Here is a 25,382-nt window from a genome sequence, read left to right as displayed (position 1 = left end):
CATCTGTCTCCATTGGCTCACTGGGGTCATACTGCTCTGCCTTTTCCTTCTTTCCAGCAGTACATGCTATAAAGGCATCTGCAGCGTAGGCACATGGAGTTCTTTTCGTACATTCTTGTCCTACCAGAGCAATACCTGTGCCTGCACCAGTGAAGTTAATGTAACCACAAACTGAAAAGATGCTCTGTATAAGCACTGATCTGTAACAATGCAAATTGGTGCATTTACTGATCCCTCTACTCAAATATTGCTCAGATACTAAAAAAGAAAAACAGTGCTCTACACTTCAAAATTCAGCTGATGTGGGCTGAATCCTTCTTAAATAGATATGACTATATTTCAATGTCTTTTGTGATTATGACAATTTTGACAAGATAATCATCTCCTCTGAACAGGACTTTTTAAGGTTTAGAGAAATAATGTAAGATTTATTAAATAATCTGTCAAATTATCTATGAACCCTGCTTTCAAAAGAAATCCTATGATCTCATTAAAGCAATTACAGAAAATCTATGCCTGATATTATAAATAACAAGTACCAGGTACACAAAGGAACTAAAAGTACAGGAACTTGCAGGATTCAAAAGGTGATAGCATTGCTTTGTTCTTTCAACATAGAAAACAGAAGTTTCCATGTTAAATATCCCGCACTCTAGGTCAACTTTTGAACAACAATCTTCAAAATGGAGAGAAAGAAACAAGTCTGTAGCTATGGTAAAATGAAATAACCTAGATATTTATGCTGCAGCCTCATTTATTTTTTCTTTCTTCAAACTTTGTTGCCTCTTTTCTCATACTGTTTTTGGAGAAAAGCAAAAGCCAACTCTACACAGCACAACAATGACTCAGAAAAAGAAGCAGAGGTACAAGCTAAAATCACAGGAAGGGTCTTTAAAATTCCAAACATCATATCAATTTGAGTTTTATATATTCAGGTTTCTTTTACAGCAAGATAGAACTGGGCAAAACAGGGAAGAACAGTATGGTGTTTAATTTCCTGTAATATAAATATAGTAGGCAAGAGAAAGAGGACTGGAACAACTCTGAATTCTCTGTGAGGGTTGCTTCCTTTTAACTCCTGCTGCCATTGATTATGGCTTATGATGATGACTACTCTAGTAGTCAGCACTGCACTTAAAAAATTCAAGTACCTTCTGCATCTCACACTGGGGAAGTTACCCTCATTTAATTGAAAACTCCTGCTTTTGGAGAGTAAAGGGTGAAGTACTCTACCAGCGCAAGGTTGGTGATAACGCAGGCAAAGCGTGTCAAGACAAAAACCCCACAGTATTATCTGAGACAAAGCTACAGATATTGAAGGTTTTCCACCTAAGCTACCTGAAGGACAATGCTGTTGTGATGCCATCGTGTTGGAGCATGACAGAACTGATGCTTCTACCTGTCAGTAACCTCATCAGAATAAGCCCCTGTATGATTCCCACTGACTGGAGTTCTACATTACAACCACTCCAGCAGAAGTGGTCCCTCTCACTCGGTGAGAATGAGGGCTCAACAGACTATGCACAAATCTATTCCAAGTGTAAAATGGCATTTTATTCACCATGAAATCAACCACTGTGTTTCTGAAGAGCTATTTAATGCTACCAGGTTAGTTCTTTCAGAGGACATTCAGAAAATTGTTCCAATACTTCATAGTGATAGATTATTACACAAATATATAAATAGTATGAGTTATTTAAATAGCTGAATGGTTAACTGAAATAGAATTCCAACAACCATTTAGAAAGAGGTTTTAAGCGTAGAAGGCTATCTTCTCCAGGGAAGTGAAATTTAAAAACATGAAAATCAACTTCACCTATTTTTTTTTAAACTTATTTTAAAATAGTTTTTCCTTTAAGAAGAAAAAAAACAGCCAAAAAAATTATCCAGCAGTATAAAAAAAACCATGCAGACTTCGAAAAAGTTTAGATGACAACTCACCAGTCTCTTCACGATTCTCAACAAAAGCTTTAGTTGTCGTGTATCTTTTTTGGACTTCAGTACTTCAGCAAAGCTGTCCATGTCTTCTGGAGACATACTGTCCTGACTGTTCCCTCCATAGAGCTGAACCAGCAATGATAAGCACTGTGAAGCACTCAGAAATATTTCAGTATCTTCACTGGGAAGCTAAAAACGAACAAGAAATGAACAAACAAAAATTATATTCCAATTTCAGAAAAATTGCATATCACCGGGGATTTGGAAGAATATTAACATTTGCATTGTACCAGGAAAGGATAATTTCTAGTTGACTGACTCAGAATTCCATTAAACTAAGTTTAATAAAGTGATGAAAATATAATTAAAATATACCTGTTCTTAAGCAGCAGTGTAACAATGTCTCTATTATGATTCTGTCAAATAACCTAGCTATAGCAACATCACAACAGCACTGGAAATGTTGCTCCCAACTATTTTATTCTGCTTTAAACAGAAGTAGGAATAGCAGAAAGTGTCATTACAGTCATGATGTCTAATCTTCGACATCATGCACACCATAAAATATCATTTAATTATTTCTAAATCAAGCCTATGGCTTCTGGTTGAGGTAGAGCACAGGCTACCTAGTTCTTTAATGGATTTTAAGTAGTCACATTAGGAGGTACATTTTGAAGATTTAAAATATTTTCCTAAATTCCAGCTTTTCTGCACTCCTTTGAAGATCAGACATTGCAGTAGGCCCTAGCAATGGGATGGAAAATTCTTTCCTGGGAAGCAAAATTACAGAAGACATGACTAGTAATCACCTTTAAATGAGCTTCTGATAGTTTGACACTGCTATCAAAATGATTGATATCTTTTTTTAAATTACAGTCTGGAAATAACAAGTAGAGATATTCCATTATATGATATTATGCCTTTACTTTGGCACTGACAACGACATTTTGCAAAAACAACACGAATGCAATGCCTAGTTTCAGCACAGAGAGTTCACAAAAGCTAGTGAAAAAAATCACAGAGGTTTCTTGGGAACAGGCAAGAAGATGATAGACTGGAAAACATAACAGTAAAGGACCGAAGGAATTCAATGTCTATAGAATATCAAAGGGAGGGTTAAAGGGCATTTGATCATATCCTCTCAGTTACATGTGAGAAAAAGCAGGCTGTGGATAGGTTAATTCCTTTACCTGAGAAGGGACTGGTAAGAGATGATAGCTCAAAACTTTGTACAAAGCAATTCAGATTAGAAGGAAGATAGTACTTTGATTTCTTTTTTTTTCTTTCTCTTTTTAATAAGAGTGATTAACCGCTGAAACAACTTTCTTAGAACTGTGACAGATTCTCCATCAAAGGCAATTCAAATATCACAAAATCCCCTTTTTTTTTTTTCCCTAAAAAAATAAAAACCCATTTACTATAATGAGGAATTAATTTAGCAAAGTCCTGTTTTATGTTATACACAATCCTCAGTTAAATGATTTCAATGGCTTTTTCTCACCTTACAGTCTATGACCTGAACAAAATATATGGGTAGTGGTCTTAAACCAATTAGGTACAGAAATATAAAACCACTTTATCACTCCTACTCAATTTTAATTCCAAAAGTACTATTTACAAACAAAGAAGCTAGATTAAAGTACAGTTAACAGACTATCCTTACTGACAATAAAAGGAAACAATTTATATAATCTGTCCAACTACTTATATAATATGCCCAACCATTTCAATAATGATTACTTATTTGATCTGCAGTATGAATTTCCTAAGTCTTTTCATTTTAAAGAAAACCCATCCAGTTACCTTATCTGAATCTTAATCTGATAACCTTAAACTGAACATACCATCAGACATATACCCCTCAAATATTTAAGCAGCAATTCTCCAGGGATCTGCATGCAAATACAATCCTGTTTTCCACTAGCTTAATAGAGTTGGCTGTTTAAAACAGACTGAACTGAGATGTAATCTCTGAATACATAGCCCCAAGACATATCACATTCTATTTGACCTAATACTGTGCAAGTGACAGGACCACAGCAGCTATTTCTTCCTCAGTTTTGCTGTATGGTTTTTCTTCCTTCCAATCTAAATGCCACCTATTTGATTATTTCCTTTCCAACATCCAGAATTATCTAATAACATCATCAACATAATTAGCAAAGTCAAAAAGCAGGAAAAGCTACACATAGTAACAAGCTTTATAGCTTCATTTGTGTCTTGAATCTTTATTAAATTAAAAAAAGAAATCCCCTGATCTCGCTTTGGGCTTTGAGCCGACTTGTATTTCCGTCACTGAAATAAAAATGCCATTAGATAAAGGAAGGACAAATTAAACTACTTTAACATACATCTCTCACATCTTTTAAAAGCAGCATTCCAACTTTCAGTTTGTAACTAAATCACTGCAGACAGGTATATCAACCACTCCGTGAAGAAAATCACAGTAAAAGAACTAATATTTGATTTTCCAATATTGTTTGTTGGCTAACCAAACAGAAAAAGTGAAACATCATGTGAAAGTCTTGGAGAGATACATTCTTGCCTGGGTATTGCAGTGCAGTTCCCTGGGTTCCACAAGCAAAAAAATACCATATTTAGTCAGTAATCACAACAGCCATACTTCAAAGTGAGACTGTTCCCAAGGTCTTTCCCTGAGATACTCACTCAATATCAAAGGAGTGGAAAGGTGTCAGTCTCAGTAGAGGACTGCCACTACAACAAACTTGTGTGAAGAAATACATAAAGCACCACAAACCTTAGAGGTTCTGCCCAACACCAGAAGGGTACGTGACTGTCAAGGAAGCAAATGAGCAAGTCCATCTGGTTAGTGCTACTCCCAAGGGAGGCTGATTTCAGTAGGAAACCCTAGTTAGTGAGGCAGTGGAACACTGCAACAGGCAAGAAGGAGCTCTGCTTGGGCTCATGGCTTTGCTTGTCTTCTCCTAGGGTATCCAACCATTTATCATTATTGTTGTTTTTATTTTTCCCCAACAAGAGAAAGGAAGACCCTTTCCATCTAATGAGAGGAAACTTTCCCTCCAGTGTGTCTTGCCAACATGCAGACTTGCTCTTCACAGGGTATCAGGCTTTCAGTGACCATTTTCCAAGTATCACTCCAGGGTTCCCAATACTTGCCAACCACGACATCACACCATTCAATCACAAATGTCAATGAATCCTCCATCCTCTGCTGCACTTCTGGCTCTTCTGCTTCCCCAGAGTCCCTCTGAGCTTTGGCGTTATCTGGACTTTGGGGAGCAAGTTGTTGTTATCCTGAAAACATTCAGGGTAAAACAACAGCAGCATAGGGCCTTGTATGAAGAGAAAACCACGTCTGGAATAGGAAAGACCATATTTACTCTGGAGAGAGTAAGAACATTTGCCTTCAGTCTAACTCATCAATAATTAAGGTGTAAGAAGAACTCTCAGCAATGTCCCTCTTTAAGTATGCCTGCATCAGCATTTTTCTCTGTAACTCTACTGACGAGTAGTGATTTGGATGTCAAAAGTTGTAAGCTGGTAACCTGAAATTTAGCATTGGCTGCCAGTCAGTGTTAGTACTGGCTACAGAGTATGGGATCTGAAGAAAATTATTGGTGGAAAACAAAAGCAATGACTGAAAATATAATAAATATCTGTAAACATAGAAAACCAAGGAATGAAAAATTCAGCTTTCAAGTAAATAACATCCCATATGTTCTATAAGACCAGCAAAGACAGAATCATGTTGTTCAACAATGAATATAGGTGGATGATTCAGCTCTTAATTAGCTGAAACAGCATTCTGATTATTTTTCTAATCATAATTCAATTTAGTATGAAGTACATTTCTTTCAAATACCTTTATAGTTTTTCATGACAGCAGATACTCATGTTTTTTTTCTTTCAGGGGAGGAGAAACCCCTGAAAAAACTAAATTAGAGTTCTAACACTTTAAGAAAATATCTGACCCTTAATATTTCATATTTACTTGAAAAAAGTCTAGTGGCCTTTCATTTCTTTTTGCTTTATCAGTCTTAGAGAGGATTAGGGATTCAGCCCTTCAGCAAGGTAGAAATGTTAGTAGTACTACTCCTGGCAGCTGTTATTATTCTGGGCTAATATATAGCTTAAAAATAAAATCAATTACTGAACAGCTAAGGTCATAAATTTTGCCATTCTTTAACTCACAACTGTAGATCTATTTTTCACTTATTTTAAAATAATACTGCACGACAAGACTTTCGTGCAATGAAGACAATGTATTACTCTTTACTTAATTTTTATGGCCATGTTATAACTTCCTCTAAACAAGCTTATAGCACAAAATTCTACTTCTCTTCCTTTCTAGATGGAACCTGCTCTGTGTGTTTTAATGTGTTGAAGAGCAGGAAGTTTCTCGTTATTGCATGTCTATATTTCTGCAATCTGTTCTCAAAAATTCCATCATTTTGAACTGAGTTGCAGTGTGTTCATGAATTGCAAACCGCTGCAAGAACCGTGTGATCATTTGAGCTGAAGTGGCAGTTTTCACACTGTTGGGGTTGTTACAGCATCTAATTTTAGAGTTACAATGAAACTGTCTGGATTACCCGGAGGGGACACTATTTCAGTGCATTAATGAGGTTATACACATAGTTTATTATGATAAGAGATAGATATCCATTAGATCACTAATGTGATTACAGAATGTGCTGTAAAGGAAGCACCATTGGGATCTACAGGGAAGATGATTTTGCAAACACTGAACAAAATGTAAAAGCAAAACATCACTATTAATCTGCTTGCTTCACTATGCTATTCTTATTAGTAAATATGCACAATTTTAAATTAAAAAGTAAGATATTTTGACTTAGGGCAGAATTGCCATTCTCTTACCTAGGGGAAAATATATAAAAAATATATAAATGTATTTTCAGTTCACTTTAATCTAGCCTAATCGTTGAGAAAGTAAATCCTCATTCTGAAATTCTGTGCATGTGACAACGTATTTCCTCTGGTGTGCTTGTTTGTTTTTTTGGTTTGTTTTTTTTTTTTAGGGTAGTTCTGTGTAAGAGAATTATTCAAATATAATTTCCAGGTAACATTTAAAATACAATAACAGCAATACATTATACAACACAGGAAACAAACATATGTCTCTCCACTCTGATCATGGAACAGTTTGTATTTCTAAGAACTGCAAAGTAAAATTCTACAGTCTCCAGGGTTATCATTCTTCTGCAGTCATTTTCATTATTGGGGGCAAATACCTTCATGTGCTCTGAAAACGAATTCTGGGCACAGTCGTAGAATCAGGGCAATACAGAGACAGAAAGGACCTAGGAGAGATCATCTCATTCATCCATGTGCACTGAGGCTTCATATTTGTCCTCTTCACACTCGCACATGATTAGCTGGACTTCCAACAGTAACATACAGAGCACAGTAAGCAACTGCAAACTTCACTAGTAATATTATGATGAAGAAACCTACCACCAGAAGTCAAGCAACGTTCTCTCTCCGCAGTTTGGTAGGCTGCAGAAAAGACTGGAAGATCTACACCTAGGAACTAACTGGGACCTGCAGAGAATGAAACTCCTTTTTATAGGTATTGGCAGATTTCTGAAAGTTTCTGAAAATCCACACTGAGGTGATTTCAAAAGTAAGTAAACATTAGGGTTTTTTCCATATAATGGGTACATCAAAAATAAGAGGGTATTTAACAACTTGCATAATTGTTGCAAGTTGCAGTATAACATTCAAATTACATTTATGTTAAGTGGAGAAACATTACCCAGCAAAGGTAAGTGTAATTAACTTTTAGACACAAAACTGCCAAGGAGAAGACTAAATGCTCAATTTATTTTCCTCTTATTGATCAATTAAGGGTATAATGATCACGGGATTAAATATTGAATTCTCCATATTTGCAGTGTTTTCTGCATGATAGAATTTGTAATTATTTCTTCTTCTGCATTCTTAAAACCCTGAAGTTTCATTTACATGCAATCTAGGTCTCCTACAGCTGCTTTGCTATGCCTTTAGTGACAGACTAAATCACAACTACAGAAGGGAAAAATTGATTCGAAGTTTTTGAGATTTTCAAGTTTAACTCACATTGATTTTTGAGGGATTATTCAGAGAGAAAAACATGTAGAACTTGAGGAAAATAAAAAGACAAGTAAGTGGGGCATGTAATAATAACCTATTTGAGGGATATACATAACAACGAGGGAAAACATTTATTCAAGGTGACATAAGAAACTATAAATGTGGTAAGGCAGGCAGAAATAGCAAACCAGAGAAAATAGTTTTAACTCAATATCTGAAAGTAATGATCAGTTCAAAATCTAAGACCTCCATTATCTCTAGAAAATAAAGTTCACAAAGAACTGAATGCCTCAAAACAGCAATAAAGGGTTATGTAGCCACACAGCCCAGTGAATACAGAGAGCAACCTCTGGCAGCTAAAAGAAGTGGCACCAATGGTCTTTATTTTTTACCTGTATGTTAAAATCAGCAGATTTTAAATGAGCATTTAAAACATGCTGAAATCTCTAGAAGTACAGAACAAAGCAAAACCCAATGATAATTTGCAGCCCTGCTTCTGAAATACAAGGGCAAGTCACAATCTAATCAGTACATACTAACTATACAATTATCCTATCCTTTAATTAAAAACCTATAAAAGACTTCCAGGTGGTATAAGCTGAGTAAAACTTGGCTTCTAATTTTCTGTTCTTTAGAGAGTTAATAGAATTTAAATTTATGACTAGTTTCGCTTTAAAGGAACATTCGCATCTCCTCGTGTCCTACTATTTATCATATATAGTGATTTTAAAAAATTAATAAAAAATAAATTAAAAGAATTTATAAAGATGAAATATTATATAGTTGAAATTCAGTCACTTTGTTTTAGGTCATTCAGTGAACATTTCCAAAAAGCCTTTGCCAATATCTGGTTTAAGGAAATCCATCAAAGGAGGACTTAGCAACAATTATAATGCCAAAAATTAATAAAAAAGGAATCACACACTTCCCAAAATCTTCTCAGAAGATGAGAGACAGTGCTAAAGGTAGTAAAAGGACCACAGTAGTGATATCACAAAACACCTGAAATCCTCTATTTAAATGGAAAAAAACAAAAATCGTGTCTGGAAGAGAACACAGTGAATCTGAAATGCCTCTAAGTGAAATAACCGGGAGAGGATACTGTGATACGCCACAGGGAAATTCTCACATACCATTTTAATGGCTTTATATTGAATAAAAGGCTGATGCAGCCTCTAAAAGCCCTGTCCAGCTCAAGAAGCACTCCTTACTACAAATCATTACACACAGTCAATACAGATCTCTGGCACAGTATGATGGAGGTGGAGCTGATGGGATGCATCAGGGCCACAGTGCAGCACTCTGTGGAGATTTCAAGTGCTGTGACATCTAGTAAACCCTGGAAAGGACTGCCTTTAAAGAGACACACTTCAAAGATGTTTACAGATCACTGGGGACCACTCCCACTCATAAATCCCTCAGGGTCATGTTAAAATAAAAGAAAACCCCCAAGAAAACTCAGAAGGTTGAAACTCAAGAAAATAAAATTTAAAGGCATCACTCGTTGCAAACTAATTTTGCATTTGCTGCCTTTTGCAATGGTAGCAGTGCTATTAGTGTCACATTTTGAATACCATCCTTTCCATATGCAGTGATCACTAGCTCATTCCAAAGGCTTAAAATTTGGCTATACATATGTTTCCAAACTGAGAATCCACCCCTCATCCCATTTCTATGCTTAGAACAGACAGATTTACTCTGACATCATTGGTAACCTGCAAGTCACTGCGACCTAGAGCTCTTTACAAAGTGTTAAGAGTGGTAGGTGGTAGCCTATAAACAATGAAAAACCAGCAAACAGAGCTCTAAGATGATGAATTCAGCTGAATAATTCCAACTTCAGAAACATTCCAAAAGGCTTACAAATAAGCAAATTCTCACCAGTTGAATAAGCGGGCTAATTAGGTCCGTCAGGGGTTTATTGATAAGCAGAAGGTCTTCGGCAGCCTGTGTGTCCCCTCCTGTGCCAGATTTCTGTGCCTTAATAAGAGAGAAAAAATCAAAAGCGACCTTGGTGACTGTTCTGTTATGAGGAACAAATTAGGTCCATTAGGTGGTAGAAGTGTGAATGGAAGTTTGAAGGAGACTCGTGAACTCTTCTAGTTAAATATTCCTGAGCTCCCAATGCACCGTTATGCTCCCTGCGTCTGTGACAATAAGCACAAAGCAAAAGGGATTCCTGCTGTCATGCCCATTCTGCACAGGCTGAATATACTGACCTACATGACATTTCTTCAGCAAAATGCAATAAACTGTACATGTAAAAGATACCTCCAAAGTCATAAATGTTTCATTTATTTGTAATTTCTGTCAACATGACATACCTATTCTAACATTAAAGTTCAAATGGGTTTTTTTGCCCTTTATCAGGTACAATTTCACATGCAACTCAAACCAAGAAAATCAAGGTGACTGAAAATTTAGGATTTTCAGCAATATTGCCCAATTTTGCTCACCTACCTCACTCTGTATCCTGGAATATTCACAGTATATTACAATAATTAAAATTATTTTTGAAAGAGGAATAATAAAGTCTCCAAGTGACCAAAGTCTGCTACTACTTGTAGTTCTGACCACTCATGCCTCCACATCAAGACACACTACCAACCTAGGCAGTCTTATTTATGACCCCTCCCTGCCCCAGGGCACCAGAAAGGTTTGCTTGCAAGCTCTTTCATTTAACTTCATTATCTTGAACCAGCTTTGGACCATGACCTATATGGTCAATCTGCTAGAAGAAAAAGTAAACGTTTTGTCTAAAGAAGACATTTTAAAATAATTTTTTATTGTGTTTCATTTAAAGCTCAATCCTGAAAATCACCGTCCAAGTGCAATACCTGGAGATTTTTATTTGGTTAAGTGAACAGAGGAGCAAGTCCCCTAAGGCAGGAGACACTACTGCTCAAGCTCCACTTGATGGTTGATACAGGTGAGTTGAAAGGATACTGCCTTTCTTCTGGAAAGAATTTTGAAATAAAAGAGAACTGAAGAGCTGTTTCTCCAGGTGACAAATCACATTGGTATGTCCCTCACTGAGACTCATCACAATGATCTGGAATGCTGAAGTCCAGGAAGGACAAAAAGGCATAGTGCAGACAAGACAAAAAATTGAGTGTTTATATTAATGAAGAAAGGCAAGTAAGCCACTTTCACTATGCAGCTGGATAAGGTTACCACCTTTACATAAAACACTTAAATAAAAAGGATTCAAGTGGAGGTACTACCATGTATAAAAGTCAACTTAAGCTTCAAAAATGGATAATACAAGAAAATTTGATTCTCCTTTTCAAGTTCTGTTTTAGAAGGCATCTTACTCAGAAGGTTTCTAATAAAACAGTCCAAAAGTAATATTCATGATGCATTTAGTGACACGTGGATAGTGGAACACTGTGTAGTCAGTAGGTAATGGTCATCATTCAACAGGGCATGTGTACTGATGCACCTGTAGAACTCTCAGGCCTTCTGACAAGTATTGTCAAGATGAGTAAGCCTAGGTAAGTAACACCATGGTAAAATTAGTTTTTTAAGGGCACAGGACATTAGTTTTTTAAGGGCACAACTCAGTTTTCCAGATGTTTCTTGTTATTCATTAGCATTCCAGAGCAAAGCAGATTACTTTGACTAGAGTTAGACAAAACTGGAGCTGGAGTTTTAGTGCATCAATCAACTGAAGTATTCAAGTAAAGCCAGAACAGAATTTGGCTTTGAATGAATAAATTTAATTTTGTATCTAAATAAAAACCTTCAGTTTCACTAATGCTACCAAACCATATGCAAGATCCTGGCCTCACCACTGTTATATGGAACATAAGTACAGAATTTAGCTCTCTGTGATGGACTGATGCCAAACATACAACAACCAAGAATTAGCCTATAAAATTTGATTTACAAAGTGATCCTTAGATAAGAAAACCATTACAGAGCCTGCTAACAGAGGACTCAAAAAAGACCAGGTATGGTACCGTCACATTTAAATTTTCTTCCAAAAATTAAAGAAAAACAAAATAAAAGCTTCACAGTGAAATATCTGGTTGATAACATGGCTGATTGTGTAAATCAGTGTAGAAAAGAAGAAAAAAGCTCAAATTTCAACATCAGCTTCTTACATTAAGCCTTCTTTAAAAAATAGACAAATGAAAACAAAGCCCAAAAGCAAGCAAACAAAAAACTTAACTAAATTAAAAATTTGGTAGATCATTTAAACAAAAAGTAAAATTTGTTAGCTTAACATCATATCTAAAAAAGATGAATGCTCCTTCTTGATATGTTACTAAGAGAGTTCCATGAGATTTCTTTGAATTGTATCTTCCTTTTCAAGGAGGAGGATGAGTTTGTTGGAGGAGGATGTCCTACCAATACCATGATTTGCAGTGGTTCAAACAGAATCTTGGAAGACAAACTGAGTTTCCACCATACTAAAAATTCAATAAAATCAGAAAATAGTGGCAATCTCATTATTAGGATAACAGGAAGTTATCTAAAAAATTGTTTAAGGTGGTAATGGCCCCAGGAAATAAAGCCCATACCTGCAAAGTCTGGCGCACAATATTTGCTGTGTACATCAGCATGCACTGCAAAATGTCAAGCAAGGACAGGAGCAGAGCATTTGCTGTCTTGGTGCTGCTTTTATCATCTGCCTCCAAGTACAAAACCTTAGCTTCTGTTAGGAGATTACGGATGTGATGAGCCAGTCCTACAGAGAAAGTGAGCCAAAAAAAAAAAAAAGTTATCAGGAAGAGAACAATGTGGAAGGTGACCCAGATAAAAATAATAGATTAGGATAAAACCAAATTTTACATACATTATGAATATTTATTCCATTTCCCCTTTTTCTCCATAATTATCTCCTTTCTTATTCTATTTGGACCAGCTCATAAAGAGAGTTAAACTGATACAATCAGATTTCCTAACTGCATGAAAAATTATGTAACATTCATTAAATTAAAACATGCTTTGAATCCTAAACTTTTCTGTAGCATAGTGGTACACAAGATTCCTTCACAATACTTCACAATTCACAAGAATTTAGCCATTTCTGCAGTCTGTTACAAAGTGCCACTTTAAGGTGGCACAAAGTTTAACTGGTCTGCAATTAGAACCTTCCCCATATGCTTTAACTGTAGAATCAAACAGTGTTTAACATAAAATATATTCAGAAGAGCATTATAAATGAAGTACTGAATACTACACTTAAAATGTTTTTAAGATTTTCTTGACTGATGGACATAAAAATTTTGCTTAAAATTTCCTCTTGTTTTGAAGGAGCTTTTTAAAGCACTGTAGTGTATTAGTACACCAGCTTCTAGTCCCCATGACTGTCAAAAATTACTAAAGTATTCCACTGATTTCAGTGAAGTAAAAAGACCTATATTATAAGTTCTCCTTTAGAAAAAATCACTGTATATATTTTTACAAACATGGGTACATGATTAAAATGAGACATTGCAGAATACACTATGTGCTTACACCATTCAGCTTTTGAGAGCTGTCAAATTTGTGGGGCATTGAACTATTTTGGCTTTGAAAGATGCCCCATCAATTACCTAAACTTACCATGAAATATTTTTCTCCCTTATTCCTCACCCTTAATACTTTCTTCAAGAAATTAAATACAAACCCTTTCATTTAGAATACAGTTATGGTCCTAGATCATTAAGACTTGCACTCTCCCTCTATCTCACATGTTTTTTATGATTACTAGCATTATTATTTTTTTCACAACAGTTTGATTGATGGATGTCAGCTCAAGCTAAGCTTTGAATTTCCTGGAGTTTTGTCTGAATAAATCACGCTCTCAAAATTAAATCACTTTAATCTCACACATTTAATTTCCTTCTCCGTTTTCAGAGTGCAATTTTTGCTGCAGTTCTGAACACTTCATATAAAAATGAAATAGCACTCAGAAACACATTTCAGTGATGTCACCAATACCCACCAAGAAGAAAAAAAGAGATGTAACTGTATGTCTACCTGATACAAAATTTATAGTTATTCTATCACTATTTTCAACAGGCTAAATCAGAATAAACCTAAGAAAAGAGTCCAGTAAGACGTGGTCCCTATCGAAGAGATGTCTGAAAAACTGCCTGCAGGGCTCTGAACAAGTACACATTGTTTCTCCCTGTATGAGGCCACAAAACCGGCAGCCACATCAAAGTGAATGAGTCACCCCTTTCTTTCCGGATGGTTTACTTATAACCCTTACAATGTGACTTGGAGATGAACACTGAGAGGGCCACTTTCAAACACAGGCATTGCACTGTATGGGTCATCATTAAGAATTTTTTGGGCAGTAGTACTCTCTGCATTTACAGCACTAAGTAGGGAGCGACTAATAGTGAATGAAACACCTGGATCCACGGCTGGGATCTGCAATCCTTTCCCCTTCAGCTTTGAACAGGACTTGCTTATTCCCTTGACTGTACCAGCCTGAGTCTCAGAACTGCCTCATTTCTGCTGTTTGGTGAACAGGGAGGTGAATCAAACACTCAACCTTCTCCCTATCCATTGAGACATGAATAATGTAATTACCTAGATTTTATTCTCTTGAAGTATTTACCTCCTAAGGGTATGTGTATTAGCAACCCTGCCTCCAAACACCTGAGATATTCATGTTTACTTAGTTAACTAAAACATCAGAAGTAATGAATTTTATTTAGGTAGACACAAGCTCACACAGAACTATACATATAAAGATTTGCATAATAAATTTGGAAATTTGTAGGGGAAAAAGATTTCCTGGACTTAAAAAACCTGTGGGAAATTTAGCACCCTCAAATAAAACACTGGTGCAAAATGTTCCCTAACACGCTTCATGATTCATACAGAAACCTGATAAACACTTGGTTCCACAGATAAAGGCCACAGACTGACCACTTGGCCAAGTAAACAAAGTTCCAGGCATGGTGTTTAAAATACTTCACTGTGTCACAACAAAATGAAAATTGGAGGCCACAGTTGTAGATGTGTAAATAATATTCCTTGCTAAACCGCAGGACAAAATACACACTCTTTGTCCTCAGAAGAGAAAGTTGGGAAGCTGTGACCATGACAAAACTCAATAGAAGTTTAACAGCCTTTGACCACTGGCATTGTAACCAGTTTGCTCAAAAAGGCAGCTATAAAGATGAAGACTGACATGCCTCAGCATTCCAAAAATTGAATCACAGAACAGGTAGTCTGCAAAAAAAGCAAGCAATTCAAAAAAAAAGGAAATTGAATTCATAACCCTGTAAATCATAATATAAAAATCACATATGGATCCCTAAGTTTCAGAGGACACCTTGAAGGTTTCTTTCCCAAATTTTACAACAGATCCAAACCCACAATTTAATTTCCAATAAACCCTAAATCAATACTTATCGTTCAAAATTTTAGACACTACATTTCAGAGTTGTATTTAAAAGACACGGGTTTCTTATGCAGAATTCTCAACTCTTCATTAGAAAGCAAAATATGCGCTGATTCAAAGGCACACACTCCATGCACTCCTGAACTTTGCAAGTGGTGGATCTGAATATGAATTCTGTATCACAGAGGAGACGTAAACCAAAGTCAGTTGAGGAAGGTTGTTCTACTGGGACAAGCGACACATATTTAAGTTTTCTGATACTTCCAAGTATGCTGGCAATAGTTTACCTTCTCAAGGGAAAGGTGTTAGTGACAGTTTACATGAGTGAAAATAATGCACCATAATTTCTTCCAGCTAGGCATTTCTTCGTAAGGCAATTAAGTAAAAACTTATAATTTAACCTATTGCAGAGTTTTTTTGGTTACTCTATTAATTTGTCAATTTCTGCAAACAAAATATATCACACCGAATTGTTCGTAGCTTCAGTTATAGTCTAAATATATTACAATACTTCATAGTGCACTAGTCAGGCCTTGTATTGATTTGCAAAAGGACCTTGAAAATATCAAGCCTTGGTGCAGTTCAAATTTTGCTGAAAAATGAGGCAAAAATTGCATTCTGTATTAGAATTATTGTGCTTATAAATGAACATAACTTGAATTAAACAAAGAACCTTTTCTAACTGCAGTTCAAGATTCATAACATGTAATAAAGTGATTGTATACAAAATTCCTAGCCATGGATTTATAGCACTTGACAAACCTAGTGTTCACAGGAGGGTATTTCTCCTGCCCAGAGACCCCTGCAATGAACTGAACATGTCGCTAATAGTGCTTTATGAATGTGGACTCTGATGACTATGCCTGTGTTTTATAAATCTTTTCAAAAGATAAAAGGAGCCTTTTGGCCCATGATACAGCTAATCGGACTGAATGTGCCATGATACCTTCTGGAATGAAAGCTGAGAGGAGAGATTTTATTCTCACCTATTAGTAAGATGGATAAAGGAAAAAAAAAAATCTTCACTTCCCAATCATACAAAACATCAAAGGACAGCCTAGGAAGCAATCTTCTAGGCAATCCTTTCATGCCTACCAGCAATTAGAGCATTCAACAAACCTGTCTGCTTCCAGCTGAAGAAAATATTAGAACAGGTGCACTTTCTCCGAACAATGCCACCGCACAGCCAAGCAGCCAGCAGCAAAATGCTCAGCCTGGCAAAAAGGCTGTTCCTCTCCACACATTTCTCTCTGGAGAGCCATTTTCCCCATTTGTGTCACACCTACACAGCTGACTCCCCAGGGACATTACCAAATACATATTCACTAGAGTTTTCCTCATTCTTTTACTTACAGAGTGGACCTGCGATATTAACAGATGAAATAGAAACCATATTTTATAATCTTTTAAGTTTTAATGCTAAAACTCGAAAACATTGCTAAGAAGAAACACAGGACTGTATTATGATAGATTCTCGCACACAGGAATGAGCTCCTCAGTACTTGAGCACTTCAGATGCCATAAAGATTCTTCATAAAACCTTATTTACCTACATAAACCTGGGATTCAATTTGTATTCTTTGCATCTACTACTCATATTTTTTCTGTTTTGAAGAACTGAAAATAGACAACAAAAGGCAAATGGCATCTTTAGGGTAACAGCATTTTTAAAGGAGGCTCGTTGCTTTTAATGTTATTTTTGTTTATTATTTGTTACTGTTTTTGTTTTAGGAACAATATGCGTTAGTATTAAACACTGAGGTAAGACTAAACTCGAATAGCAAATTAGATCACCAATGATTTCAAAATTTGGTGAGTTATGAATGTTAGATCAAGTGGAAAGACAATGACAAAGCTGTTGAGCAGAACAATTGCATGACTGCTGCCCTGAAAATTGTTTTCTATTCTGATCTTTAAAACGAAAAGCATCTGAAGAAGAAAATTTTGCACATACTGAATAGTCTATTCCTACTACTGGTAGAGTGATAAGCCATTTTATGACTAAAGAAAGAATCACTAGGTTTGAGGGATAAAAGTCTCATTTGAATTTGTCATACTGAAGTGGTCAAGGCTCTGCAGAGCTTCCCTTTGTGGGAAGAGTCTGTGGCTCAGCTTTCCCTACACACAGGAAAGGTAGGACACTCCCCAACAGTGCCAAAGCAGGGAGTCCTGTCCTCACACACAGCAGAACGGGTGTGGGAAGGGTGATGACAACCAGGGAAAAAAAGTGGCAATATGTTTCTGCTTTGAGTCAAAGCACAACATTGGTCTACTTTACTTTTTGCAGGACTGGCAGCATTTAGCTGTTACTGTTGAAAGTCAGCTTAGAGCTGCCACCTTTCACTTGGGACAAAGGGTGTAGAACTGGAGACTCCTGAGGGAACCACATCAAACTCTTCTCAACAGAAATCTACTTTTTTTATAATTTAATCTATGGAACAAACACATAGGTTATTAAGACCAGAAGGTGTATAGATCAGCCAACTAAAAGAAGATCTAGGGGATTCTCTCATAAGAAAACATACCTCAGCGTAATAAAGGATAGCAAAAATGCAACTTGAACTATTTAATAAAAATAAAATCACATAGTGCTGAATATACTTGACTGGTCAATACAAAAAATAATAAAATATAACAAATTATACCAACTAGGCTAGACTGGGGTTGTTCTCTGTCAAAAGATGTGGTTAAAATAACATACACAGAGGAGGAGTATTTCTGAAAGTATAATCACTGATCCCTTGAGAGTTCCTGATTTGCTGCTGCTTTTGAAAATGAAAAAAAAAACTTAAAAAAAAAAAAAAGGAAAAAGAAAAAAAAGAACTCATCTGAGAATCTTGTTAAGATTCTTGTTAAGACAAAATTTCATCTGAATTCAGGTTTTTGTGTCAGATTGACTCAACCATTCTATAATTAATTCAGAAAAGATACCCAAGCTGTTTGAAACTTAGTTCACAGCACATATGGGTACATAGCATCAAAGTTTTGAAGACAGGGGATTTTGTTCTAGACAAGATTTACCAAGATAGTCCTCATTCCTAGGAGTACAACCCATTGAACATGAACGTGAACTTGTTCAACGGGGATGGAATGAAAGATCAGAAGGTAATTTCCCTTGGAAGATAGTTTTAAGAACATTCAAATTCTTTCTAGTCAGATCAGAACTAATAAAAATTTTTTCCAAAATTTATGTGAGCGAATACTACATAACTAAGGACTGTAATAACATTCAAGGGATCTACTCAAAGTGTTGATAAGACATTAATGGTGTCTCATGTGAGCAGTCAGTTTTGATTTGTTTGGGTAACAAGCTGCTGGGCACCACAGTCTCTAAAAATACTATATCTGCTTCTTACGTTCTCTAAGTAGCTGAGTATAACTGCATATTTGCTACAAAAAGACAAGTGAAAAATAGAAAAGTAGGATCCACTGAAGATGTACACACAAACTTTAAATGCTCCTATCAGCTGGCTTGTGAAACTAGACATAAACAATTTTTTAAAGTATTTATTCAAACTAAACTTTTGCTCTTCAGAGAAGGATTTTAGCACCCAGCAATCATAAGATTTGCTGCCAGTTCTATCATTAATGCATGTTATGTACATCACAAATAGGCAGTTTTTTTGTTAATTGAGGCCCATGAGGCTCTTGATGCCTGTAAAACCCAGTGCTACCATTCCAGAGGTAACCAACAGTACAGTGAGCACAAGGCTGAGGCTGCCTGACAGCTGATCATTTCACAAGTAGCTCTGTTGACAGCAAACACTAGTTCTTCCCAAGGGGTTGCAGGTGATCAATTCTTCAAGGGTATTACCCCTACACTAGTGCATGAGACAGAGAGGATATAAACACTCCCCAGTTTCCCCCAAAAAGCCATGCTAGGCTGCTTTAAACTGTTCAAACAGGTAGGCTGCACTAACCCTGCTTGGAGCAGATTCACACACTCAAACGACCCTTCCAGCTGCAAGACTTGGGGAGGGATAAAGGGGGAGATAATACAGTGACTTCCCAGGGTATACATTTAAAATATTTCTGTTACCAACTGTGCATACATTAAACACCTAACTCACATTCTCTTCATGTGGATTTAAGCATTTTTGTTGATACACGTTTTTAATATGTCAATTGTGCAGTACTTGCAAGCACAACATTCCACCACCATAAAAGGGAAAAAAATTCAAAAATTAAATAAACCAAAACTGTAGTATGATAAAACCATACTGTCTGGATTGACTATTATAGCTGTTATTAAGCAAACTCTACAGCAACTTTTCAGTTAGATATGTTTCCCCACATGTCAGAGATACATTAGAGCTTGTAGTCCATTTTATAAAGCTCTGTAACTCTACAGGACACTATACCTCTAGTCAGACCTCAATACACCCTATTTTATCCCTTACAAAGTGTCAAGTAAAATAAAATCCCTTGGTTTTGTCAGACAGAAGGTAGATGATGCTTAGGATGTTTTCTGTATGAGGAACAAGAATATCTAACAGGACAATACTCTTTGAGAAGACAAGAGTCTTTAAAATCTTCTTTAAAGCGAGTCTGAGATATTGGCAGTTGCTGCTTCACAGATACAATGAAAACTGTCTGTTTGCTTGTTGTGAGTTAATATATAGTGCATGCTTTTTAGAAAAATAAAGACTCCATGAGGTTCTCAAATTAATGTCAAAAACTAGACAAAGTTCTTCACTAGGTTAAAATCTCTTATATTTAGGAATTCTTTGCATTCAGCAAGACTCAGAGTCAGTAAAGATTCAATAAAGAATTTTGATTTTCTGCTCTGAAAGATCAAGTCTGCAACAATTACCATGTGATAAAATACAGAGGAATTTATATCCTGGGCTTAATTTAGAACTAGAAACTCTTCTAAAGAGATTACTATTTTAATAATAGACTTCCTGTCACACAAGATTAAACCCTGTTTATCTACTTCAAATATCTTGATGTGCTTCTGCTTTGACATCAACTTTCCCTTCTACCAAAATCCTTAAGAGACCACATTCAAACTTTAAGAGCTGCCTTTTTGACAAAACCTTTACAGACCAGATATGAACAGAATGCAGATACAGCCCTAAACTGTAGTCACAAACTGACAGCATTCAACAGCTTTGAATGATGCTACTAGCACTAATTGCTCTAGCTAGGCCTTCATGAGGCTCTGGACTGGGAGAGATAAGAACCAATGAACCTTGGCTTCAGAAAATTCTCTTAAGTTTTCAGATTTAAATTGCAGAAATAAACCACAGTTGAATACTGTTCCCACTTATATTCAGCAAAGGATAAGGATAAAAGCTCTATACATTTCCCTACTGAAAAGTCACGCATGTAAGAAAAGATATTAAATATTTATTCCTATTTATCTTGGTCTATTTACATCAGTCTGCCATAGGATGAAAACTTACTATAAATACTTGGATTTTCAAGCGACACTCTTCTACTATTGTTACAACTACACCAAAGACCAAAAGCAAAGGCTAGAGTATCCACTAAGTGGAATTTGCTGCTGGTTATTACAACAAAATTGAATCTATGCCATAATTTCCTGTAACATCCTGTGTTATTCATCTATTAAGTTTACAACAGAAATGAAAGCTGACAACCAGTAATTGCAACTGTCCAAGGTGGCCTTGGTGTGTGTGCACTTACATGATCAAAGGGCTTAGACAGAGGTCAGGATGATAGCAAATCAGGCTTTGTAGCTATGACCAGATACATTTGGTAGACTTAAACTCTGTTAGGTCAACTATTTTCCAGATAAGTGTTGGGATAACTTTGACCAGCAGACTCTCTAATTTGCTATCACTTGACCATACTAATAATGCCACACTCAATTAAATCTCTAAAATCTAACATTTTACCACAGATAATGCTATCCTTCTTAATAACTGGCTCAGGCATATGTCTTGTTTTGTTTGCATGTATACTTGTTCTATTCTGACCTATCCATGATTCTCAACCTTATCACTGGGAACTTTGAGCTGGAACCCATTATACTGTGATCACGCCGTCACTGCCTATATCCTGGCTCTACCAGAAGTGCCTTACCTAATATTTGTCATTAGCACAGCTTAGACCAACAGAGCCTTCATTTTCTGTCAGCACAGCTACCTGATGCCAACTGTCTTGACTTCAACAGCTCATTTTACTTAATCAAGAGGGAGTGCTAGCTCTGAAAGAACTGCAAACCTGTGCGTGTTTGAATTCTGTGCTCCATACCTTGCCTTCCCTATCTCAACAGGGCCCACACAATAGCAACACAGGTTGAATGACACTGGGTTTTTGGACAACCTGCACCTTTTCTACGTAGATAGCTGTTGCTGGGAGTTGTGGAGTCTGTGTGGGCTCAGACTCTTGGTGAAACGTATGTATAAGCACCGGGAGGAGATCGCATGGAATGGTTTGGCCAACTAAGAGATCTTGGCCCAAACCACCCAGTTTTGAAACAAAAACAGTGAACCAACCGTCCCAAACAACAAACTGAAATGAATCCTGGAGCTGATCCAATGCTTTAACTGAGAGTCAGGATTCTGCTTTGCTCAACTGCAGCAATTTCTTCAGAGGTGAAACAGAAGTTAAGAACACTGATACAATTACAGTGATAGAGATGGCCACCACAGAACAGAAAAGGGTGATTTAGAGAGACAGGATAGTTTTAAGTGTGTGCCTTGTGAAGACGTGCAACAGAACAGCAAAAGAAACTTAGCATACAAGCAATTGTTTCATACTGGTTTTGGCTGGGATAGACTTAAATTTCACAGTAGCTTGCAAGGGTCTCTGGTTTGGTTTTGTGCTGAATACAGTGTTGATAACTCAGGGATGTTTTGGTTATTGCTGAGCAGGGCTTACATAGAGTCAAGGGCTTTTCTACTCCCCCTGATACCCCATTAACAAACAGAATGGTAGTGCACAAGAAGCTGGAAGGGGACACAGCTGGGACAACTAACCAAAGGGATATTCCATACAATATTGTGTCATGCTCAGCAATAAAACTGGAGGGGAGATTGGCAGGGGGGACACTGCTCCTGAACTGTCTGGACATTGGTTAGATGATGTTGAGCAACTGTTTTCATTTGCATCACTTGTTCTTCTTGCGTTTTATTTTCCTATGTCTCTGGTTTGCTTGGTTGGTTTTTTTCCCCTCTCTTTTTCTGACAATTTTAAAAATTATTCTTATTCTACCATTTTAATTATTAAACTGGTTTTATGTCAAGCCACAAATTCCTTTCTCATTTTTACCCTTTCAGTTCTGTCCCCATAGCACTGGGTGGGGGGGATTAAGTGAAGGGCTGTGTGGTGCTTAGTTGCCAACCACAGTTAAACCATGACAGTACCATTTCCTTTCTCTCTACCATGTCTGCTCTGCTGGGCACTGGTGTTTTTTAGGCATTAATGTACATACAGGACCAAAGCAGGTTTACCAACTTGCTCTAACACAGGGAGCCTCCACCATCCTATCCCAGGGTGTGCTCCATGTGTCACTTCTTACATGCCTCGGGCACTACCACTACACACCTACATTTCTCTTCCAGCCTGCTTACGCCCAGATCGCTGATTCGAGAAAGCAAGTTTAGGCAAAGAAATCCAGTTCAATCTTCTTGTGTGAGAAGATAACGGGGACAGGGGGGAAAGGTAGTTTACAATGAAGGACTGATGTTCCTTTGTTCCTCCTCCATGTTATCTCAAGTGAAGAGACAAACATCATGGATGATAAAATTTAACAGTAGCTTGAAACAATGAAGTAATATCCCCAGCATTTCCTAAGACAATATACTCTGCAACAGATTCAATACAGGTCACTGCTTCCATCTAGGATTCAGGATTGTAATAGATATCCTATAGATTGGTGGTATTAGGGCATATTTGATGGGGTTTCCTTCTTTTTATGTGAAGAAACACTTTTTCTGGTTCAGAGAGACTTTAGTATGTCAAACAGCTTTAGGGATGCCTGATGAGTTCAGTACAGGAATGCACTTTTCTAGATGGAACTAATATGCAGTTGCTACCAGTAAATAGGTGTGATCTGCTCAGAATTTTCACTCTCCTCTGTTAGAACTAGTTTGTCCTTTGCTTTTGTTCATCAATATTTCTAGAAAGAGAACAGACTAGGCTTAATGAAAATTGTACTTTAAGGGAGAGGAACTTCAGAAGTAGGCTACAAAAAGGGAAGTCTGGGCTTAATGAATCTGGATTTCTGCCAAGTAAATGCAGCTCTGTTTGGAAAGTCAGAGGAATGAATATCTGTGAAACTGGACAGTCAACAAATTAGGCGAGAATTGGAGAGAAGCTGCAGCAAGTAAATACAAAAAAGTAGAGATGTATAGTTAAGTTTCTAAGACAAGAAATTTCATCCCAAGTAGAGTTCAAACATTTTGCACAACTTGCCCAGCCAGAATACAGTACTGAATTGGGAGAGTTCAGCCTGGGATCCTGGATGTTACAGGCAGCACCAACATTGACCAGCTTGATGGAACCACATTAGGAGGTTATTGCAAAGTATTGTCATTTACTGCCTTCTGGATGTGTTGCTGTAGCTGGTTACAAGCATAACTGTTTGCACACCTTTCGTGAACACAGGTTTTCTTGCAGTGCACTAGGCAGAGCCCCCCTGTCAATTCTTACACTCAGCCCAGACTGAGTATCTGTGCATCCAGGCTGATCCCATAATGCTCACACTCAGTCTGAGTGACTGCATGACCCGTAGTCTAGGCAAGGAAAATTTTTTAAGCAATGCTGTTCTTCCATATCTTTTGTCAAAGCCTGTAAACCTGCCTTGTTTATCTGTTCCTTGGGGTAGTCAATCTGTCTTTTCCTTATCTTGCTTATGACTTTTCTATCACAGTATATAAAAAATGTTGCCTCTAAATTCATCTTCTAGTGTTGCTGCTTGAACCACATGCTCCCTGAACTCAACAACATTCAATGTAATTTCTGAAGAAAATGCATAGTAAGTTACAGTTAAAGCTTTTTTCTAGTAAGATAAATAAAGCCATAAACCCACAACTTCATGTCATTCTGGGTTGGGTGATGCGATCAAAATATACCTCATCTGTCTGTATTTATTCAGCAAAAATGTGTATTGGAAAGACTGTTCGGACATCATGGATAATTTTACCACTTTTTCAATCTTTATATAATATATATAGTAGCATTAGTTCTGTTGTCATCCAGTGAAATAAGTCATATTTCACGGCTGTATCGTTGGCTAAAAAGCTTTATGTCACAATATTGGTATGTTAGCTAGGAAATATGATCTTTTAAAACTGTGAATAAATCCATTAACAGCACTTTACTGGACTTTTGCCAAGACTCACAGGAATAGGGATGAGAGATTTTTGAGTAAACAACCTGCAATATGATAAACAAAGAAAGAAAGGCCCTCAGGAAAGATAAGACAAGTTGAAACTGAATGGATGCAGGTGAACAAGAGGTTTCTTTTCCTTATATTTTTGAAAGGTGGGTGGTGATGAAAAAAAAAAACAAAACTTTCCAGATTTATATTCTCCTATAAGACAGAAGACAGCTTCAGACTTTAAAAAGATATCCTATTTCTTCTCCCATTCATCTTAAAAATTCAAAGGGAAGCACATAACTTTTTCCTCAACCAAAAAGAAGCAATAAGTAGCTGATGCAATATCTTCTAACCACATAGAGACATCTATGGAAACCTTTAAATCCTGTTTATGAAACAAAAACACCCAGTGTTTACCAAGCTAGGGCCTCTTTAAATGAAAATTACACTTATTTGCTTAAAGCTCAGATCTGAAACCCATCACATGTGTTCCAGTAGGTCTTTGCTAGCAGATTTGTCTTCATAAACCCATCTCATATATATATAATCTTAGTCCAATTAGAAAAAAACTTAGCCTAAAATGAGATAATTTTTTTTTAAGCATGGACAGACAAGTTCGGAGCTGACTTGCAAAAACTGACTACATGCAGATACACTGCCACAAAACATAATGCTCATGTATACAACTATACACAAAATGAGTTACACTGTCAAGTCTACAAG

The 25,382-nt window shown here is 36.7% G+C and overlaps 1 protein-coding gene across 1 annotated transcript in view; it reads right to left on the bottom strand.

The window, feature by feature from the left end:
- Positions 1-25,382, bottom strand: part of LOC114065617 (serine/threonine-protein kinase ULK4-like) — a gene marked incomplete at its 5' end in the record, with an annotated part of 122,759 nt that overhangs the window by 51,366 nt on the left and 46,011 nt on the right. Inside the window, 3 exons of the mRNA XM_027899669.1 lie at positions 1,942-2,127; positions 9,895-9,993; positions 12,540-12,706. Coding sequence (XP_027755470.1) covers positions 1,942-2,127; positions 9,895-9,993; positions 12,540-12,706 — 452 coding nt within the window. The remainder of the gene's footprint in view (positions 1-1,941; positions 2,128-9,894; positions 9,994-12,539; positions 12,707-25,382) is intronic.

The sequence above is a fragment of the Empidonax traillii genome, unplaced genomic scaffold, assembly GCF_003031625.1.
Source record: "Empidonax traillii isolate 1590-97213 ecotype Southwest subspecies unplaced genomic scaffold, ASM303162v1 scaffold682:size344182, whole genome shotgun sequence".
Classification (NCBI taxonomy): domain Eukaryota; kingdom Metazoa; phylum Chordata; class Aves; order Passeriformes; family Tyrannidae; genus Empidonax; species Empidonax traillii.
This window is presented reverse-complemented; position numbering and strand designations above follow the sequence as displayed.